Consider the following 7,014-nt stretch of genomic DNA (forward strand, 5'->3'; position numbering starts at 1 on the left):
CTCCCGCGCCTCGCTCAGCCAGTGAGCGGGAACCGGTCCATATGTGGGATCCGAACCCTCGGGCAGGAGCGCCGCCGTACTTCCCAAGCGGCGCACTATCCAGTGCGCCACCGGGCCGGCCCATCTTGGATATCTTTTGATATCAGCATATACAAATATACCTTATGTGTCACCTAAATCTACCATTTTGATAGCTAAGTCGTTTTCCATCATATAGATGTACCATAATTTAACCAATTTCCTATTGCTGGATATTTAGAATGCCCCGTGTTTTTGCAATTACGAACAATATTGAAAGAACATTTGTACATATACCTTTGCAAACTGGTATGGAGTATTTCCTAAAAGTTAAACTGCTTACCCAAAATGAATGAACATTCACAGTCCTCTAGAAAGTTTGCACTAATTTGTTTCCACCAAGAGCATATGAGTGCTTAGCACCATCTTGAATTCTCTATCCTTTACCCTTACCCCCAACTTCCAACCATTTATGAAGATATCAATTCTACCTCCTCAATATCTCTACAATCTGTCTCCATCTTTCCAATCTTATTGCTACTTACCTTAGGTTCAGGCCCTCAGTAGTTTCTTTATTGATCTCCATATTTCATTCCCCTACAACTCATTCTCTGGATTACTTCCAGAATGATCTTACTAAAGCACCTGATATGTCCCTCTTTCCTTCTAAAGGCTTGGTGTGACACAAAAGACCTTTCACGATTTGACCCATCTATCTTTAAAAGCTCATCTCTTAATACCAAAATTAGCTTCCACTTTGCATCCTAGTCTGACTTAACTATTTGCATTTCCCTATCCAAGGCACTTTTATCTCCTTTTGCATTTGTGCTCTCTACCTGGAATTTCTTCCCCACCCTCCTCCATTTTATTACAGTTGGGCCTCCGTATGTCCACACATATTCCGCATCTGTGGATTCAACTGACCACTGATCAAAGATATTTTTAAAAAATACTGCGTCTATACTGAACATACAGACTTGTACTTGTCATTATTCCCTAAAGAATTATTTACATAGCATTTACATCATATTAGGTATTCTAAGTAACCTAGAGATTATTTAAAGTATACAGGAGGATATGCATAGATTATATGCTATACATACCTTTTTTAAAAAGCATGACTGAGATGAAATAAACAACTGTGTTCTGCTTCTCTCACTTAACATTATGAGTATTTTTTTTGTCATTAGTTTAAAAAAAAGGAGCTTTTAAACTTTATGTAATAATCCATCATATAGACATCACTATAACTAAGCAGTTCCTTTAAATTAACCATTCAGGTTTATTTATTTCTCATTAATAATATCTTTGTCCACATCTCTGAATAGGACAGATTATAAATCTTACCATGGGCTAAGCACATATGTGCATTATTTTATTTAATTCTCACAACAACCCTCTGAGGGGGATACTATTATTATTACCATTTTACAAATGGGAAAGCAGAGGCTAAGTTACCTGCCCCAAATCACATTGCTATTAAGAGGTGAAGCCAATATTCAAATCCAAGTCTATCTGACTATAAAGTTTGTTTCCTTAAGTATTTTTAAATCTCTCAATGCTGCCAAACAGCTTTCCAGAAATGTCTCACAATTTTATACTGCCAACAGCAACATGTGAGAGCACCTGCCTCACGAGCATTGAGTACTTCCGTTAAAAAACTGAGCTTAGGGGCTGGCCCCGTGGCGCACTCGGGAGAGTGCGGCGCTGGGAGTGCAGCGACGCTCCCGCAGCGGGTTCAGATCCTATATAGGAATGGCTGGTGCGCTAGCCTTACCGGTCACGAAAAAGACAAAAAAACCCCCAAAAACAAAAAACAAAACTGAGCTTATCTACTAGGTGAAACAAATGGTATCTCTTTGTTTCAATTTGCATTTCTTTGATTACTAGTGCAAATTTATTCATGCTCATTACCTATTTAATCTTTGTCTTCTGTGATTTGTCCATCTGCTTTCTGCTTATTTTTCTATTAGCATCTTCTGGGTTTTTCTTATTGCATTACATAACCTCCTCCTAAGTCTGCCCTATGTCTTAAGTCAGCCAGCACCAGGACAAACAACCTTCCTATAACACACCTGCTTGCTTATCAATTACTGTATATAGTCTTTTTTTAGACATCTGTGGGCTCACCAACACTTCTATTACTAGAATTCCGGATGGTTAGCTTTAGGTGTTTTCAGGAAACAATAATGGAAATAAATTACCTGATAAGGGGCATTTCCACATGACCTGATAATGGGCATTTCCACTCTAATTTCCAATTAGCAATAAGAAGAGCAAAAGGGAGAAAGTACATTCTCTCAACCCAACCCAGAAGGGAAAAAAAAAAATGGAAGGCTCATCTCCTACCACTTCCTGTAATAAAATAAAAATGTTCTAGTCAAGTACAGTTCCCTGAACTTGCCCTGTTCTCCTTCTTCCATGATATTTGACATTCTGTTCTCTGCCCAGAATGCCCATTTCCTCATATGTCTTTGTGGTTGTCCCCCCCCTTCACCTCCTCCCGCCAATTCCCTGTCCCTTCTATGCAAACTTATAGCCACACTACTTGAGCTGCTAAATATTACAGGAGAAAAGTCACAAAATCATGTGGATTTTTAGTTGAGAAACCTCACTTATGTTAGGCAATTCTCTCAAAAACTCTTAGCTCCCTCTTCTATTTTGTTTAAGGAGTAGTATGGGATCACCGTTTCCCTGCTTAATTTCTTTAATGTTTTCCCATTTAGGGTAAGGTAAAAACTCTTTAGTATGGCACATAAGGCCCTCTGTGATCTGACTCCTGCCTATCTCTCTATACACATAACCTGTTACTCATTCACTAACATGTACAATTAACTGCAACCCCAACAACTTGTTTCTTAAACCTACCATGGCTGGCCAGTTATCTCAGTTGGTTAGAGCACAGCTTAAACCTATTGTGCAATTTCAGGCCTCTGTGCCTTTAGATATTGCTGTTCTCTCTACCTGGAACATTTTTTCCTCCACATTCTTTGTCCAGCAAATGCCACTGAGCCTTCAGAACTAAACTTAAGAAAACTCTCTTCCACAAAGCTTCCTCTAATGTTACTCTGATTTAGATATCCTATCCTGTGGCACTCTGTGCATGCTTCTATCATAATATTTAAGTACTGTAATTTAGTACCCAACTAAACTACCATTGTCCCTTGGTATCTGAGGGGCACTGGTTCTAGGACCAAAAAATTTTTGAACACTCAAGTCCCTAACATAGTACAGTTGGCCCTCCATATCTGCAGATTCTGCATCCTCAGATACAGAGGAGTGACTGTATAATCAACCTGAGAGCAAGGACCATATCTAATTTGATTTTATATTTGTAGCATCTATCAGTGCCAGCATACATAAGGTACTCAATCAATGTTTGGTAACAAGTGAGTCATTCAAAACTGAACTTCAGCAGCTTCTTTATGAAGCCTTCCCTAACCCTCAAGTTAAGATATTCCTTGCTCTCTTCTAGTGTACTTTGTACATCTATTACAGTCCTTATCAAGCTGCATTTTACCTGTCTCTATCAACTGGACTGTGAATTACTTGAGGATAGTGACCGTCTTTCCCATCAGTAGATTAAGTAGCTAGCACAGAGCCTGGCATATGTCATTCAATTAATTCATGTACTTAGCAAAACTCCAGGTGCCAAGGAAGCTCACCATGGTCTATAACCACATATTTCCCTAAGCTCCATTCATCTAAGGGGCTGGGGCATAGGTGAGTTTTCACATCTCATGGAAAAAATCAGGCTCAAAGCCCAAAGTAACATCCATTTGATTTTTAGTCTCAACTTATTTTTGTGTTTTCACAAGAATTTCAGAAGTGTATATTGCTTTTTGATCATTAAAAGTTAATAGCAAACTTTAAAGAATACACTAAAACTGTGCCTGCTTAATAAAAAAATCACACTAAGTCACTTGACTGATTCTGCCAATTATTACTGCTAAAGGCTACTTTACACTTAAATTTGAATAATGCAAACTAATGTTGGATAGATAGATTGAAGGAAAGAGAGGAAAAAAAGAGGGCCGGCCCGGTGGCGCACTGCTACAGTGCGCCGCTTGGGAGCGCGGCGGCGCTCCCGCCGAGGGTTCGGATCCCACATACAGACCGGTTCCCACTCACTGGCTGAGCGAGGTGCGGGTGCAGCGCCGAGGTTTGCGATCCCGTTGCCGGTCCCGGTCCGGTACGGGCGCAACACTGAGGGTTGCGATCCATTGCCGGACACGAAAAAAGACAAAAAGGAAAAAAAAAAAAAAAGAAAAAAAAAAAGAGAAATACCCACCATTATACTTAACACTGTTGGCCAGAATAAGGTTTACATCATCTAGAAAGGTCTCCCGACTCTGATACTTGTGCTTGGAGATATTCTGTGATGAAAAGAATCAGGCACTCAGATACACATACAAAGACATTTGGTTACAAACGGGCATTTTAGATCAAATCACTCACCTTACGTATAGTCTCTAAATCCATTGGATTGACAATCACTTTGTAATAATCTGGAACAAACTTCTTATTAACTGGGTGATGAAATGGCCAAGACTAAAAAAGAAAACATGGAAAATTAAATGGAAACCATTCTTTATACCAGATTCTCGACTGTGTTAGGTCACAAATATTTCTGACAAAAGCCATGAACCCTTTTCCCAGAAAAATACATAATCATATAAAACTTTGAGTATAATTTAAGGGTGCATGGATTCCTTTGAAGGTTCCTATGCCCTGACAGGGTAAAAACTCTGCTCTACACTCACAATTAAAATTCCTTATTCCCTAGTCTCATCCAGAAATTTTATAGCAATACACATATAAAACATATGCCTACAATGCAAAAGGAAGCTCAGTTCAGAATTCCTGGGAAGGACCATTACAACGAATCAACATGGTAACCCTGCCATAAAGTTGCAAAAAAACAATAACAAATGAAACAAAAATCAAACGCTGGGTAATTATCAGTGTCTTTTGTCTAGAAGTACCTCTAAATCAAGAGCTTCCCATTAGTTGGCATCCTTTCTCTCCAGAGCTATTCAGAAGCATTTAAATACTGATTGTCAACAAGAAGAAGCAAGAATCTCCTTATATCCAAAGACTGCTGGCCTCTTTGATTTCAATGACAATGCACTCAGACAGTAAAAAGGTCAATACTTAAAATTATATACCACTTTCAATTGACATATACCACTACTCAGACTCCCCTACATACACATACGAACCCTATACTTCTTGCCTTTCCCCTGTACTATAATCACAATATTTAGCACAGAGACCACTTACATCTGGAACTGCCATCATTTTCTGGGTGACAATGTTGTCCAGAATAAAAGAAAATGCCACTTGGTCATCATCATCCAGCAAGGGGTTGATAGCTTTCTCTAAACGAGCCAATTTGTCTTCTTTCTGAAACAAATCAAAGCCAAGACAGAGGGTTTCCCTGAGGTATGAACACCATGGAAAAGTTAAGGATAATTTAAGGTTTAGCTAGCTGTTTATTACCTTTGCTCCAAAAAGTTTTACTTTCAATTGTCTACTAATCAGTTCCAGGCAAAAAGTCCAGATAAATGATATTCCAGTAAAAGGGTCAAAAAGGATATATCAACAAATTCCTTAGTTGTAGATTCTTGTAGATCACGAAAAATACACATTCCTGGGTGTCAATAACTTAGCTCCCATAACAAAAACATCTTCAGCAAGTTAGGCTTTAATATCATGCTCCCTGATTTTGCTGTAATACTATTGCTAAGAACATTGATATTACTGCTTATTAGTGACTTTTTGTATAAGGGGGCCTAAGCTAATAAATTCATTTCAGATTCAATTGTAGTAAAGTTTGGGATCTAATTGCTCCAAATCTTCATCAATACTTAGTATTGTGAGTATTTTCTATTTCAGGCTTTCTGGTGGGTACATACATAGTGGTATCTAATCATGGTTTAAATTTTTATCTTCCCAATGATCAAACAAGTTGAGAATCTCTTCATGTTGACTGCCTATTTAACTATCCTCTCCTATGAAACGTCTACTTCGATATTAACATCATCATCACTGTTATTTTTGTAAACTTGTAAGGTGCTGCAATTGTTTTTTTTAAAAATTAAAATTCCTGGGCCAGCCCATGGCTCACTTGGGAGAGTGTGGTGTTGGTAACACCAAGGCCACCGGTTCTGATCCCTATATAGGGATGGCCAGTTAGCTCACTTCAGAGAGTGTGGTACTGACAACACGAAGTTAATGGTTAAGATCTCCTTACCTGCCATCTTTAAAAATAAATAAATAAATAAATAAATAAATAAATAAATAAAATTCCTCCCTGCTAAAATGTTGACTAGTCTCTTAGCTACAGCTGAATTCCTGGGAAGTCACTTTCCTTCACCCTTTCTAAAGAGCTACCTAAGTTCTGGATCTTAATCTTAGCTTTAAAATTTAACAGTCATGATGCCCAGAGCAAATCATTTTCTACTATGGACTCAGTTTTTTCCATCTACAAAAGGGACTGGCCTATGTTATTTCTAAGGTCCCTTCTAGCCTTCACATACTACTACTTCCACATACCACTCCTCCTTCTGATAAAATTCCCTACTTCCTAAACTCTGCCTCCCCACACCCTCCCTTTCAAATTCCACTGCCTTTCTCTCGTTTTAAATGCCTTACCTCTTTGAGTTTTTCATCACAGAGATCCAGCATGGATTGAGAGATCTGAGTCAATGAGTGTTTTGGCCCTATAAAGGAACAGTTAGAGATGGGGACATTAAAAATGGAAAGCAAGGCCGGCCCCATGGCTCACTCAGGAGAGTGCGGTGCTGACAACACCAAGGCTACGGGTTCGGATCCTATATAGGGATGGCCGGTTTGCTCACTAGCTGAGCGTGGTGCTGACAACACCAAGTCAAGGGTTAAGATCCCCTTACCGGTCATCTTTAAAAAAAAAAAAAAAAAGGGAAGAAAAATTTAAAAACCCTTCCCCTTCCTTTTTTTTTTTTTTTTTTTTTT

General features: G+C 38.7%; 1 protein-coding gene across 1 annotated transcript in view; it reads right to left on the reverse strand.

The window, feature by feature from the left end:
* Positions 1–7,014, reverse strand: part of TAF1 (TAF1 RNA polymerase II, TATA box binding protein (TBP)-associated factor, 250kDa) — a 78,097-nt gene that overhangs the window by 32,205 nt on the left and 38,878 nt on the right. The window contains exons 31-34 of the mRNA XM_008567573.1: positions 6,676–6,743; positions 5,302–5,424; positions 4,477–4,569; positions 4,310–4,394 (exon numbers count right to left, since the gene is read on the reverse strand). Of these exons, the coding sequence (XP_008565795.1) occupies positions 4,310–4,394; positions 4,477–4,569; positions 5,302–5,424; positions 6,676–6,743 (369 nt within the window). The remainder of the gene's footprint in view (positions 1–4,309; positions 4,395–4,476; positions 4,570–5,301; positions 5,425–6,675; positions 6,744–7,014) is intronic.

Source organism: Galeopterus variegatus, unplaced genomic scaffold (genome assembly GCF_000696425.1).
Source record: "Galeopterus variegatus unplaced genomic scaffold, G_variegatus-3.0.2 Scaffold331, whole genome shotgun sequence".
Lineage (NCBI taxonomy): Eukaryota > Metazoa > Chordata > Mammalia > Dermoptera > Cynocephalidae > Galeopterus > Galeopterus variegatus.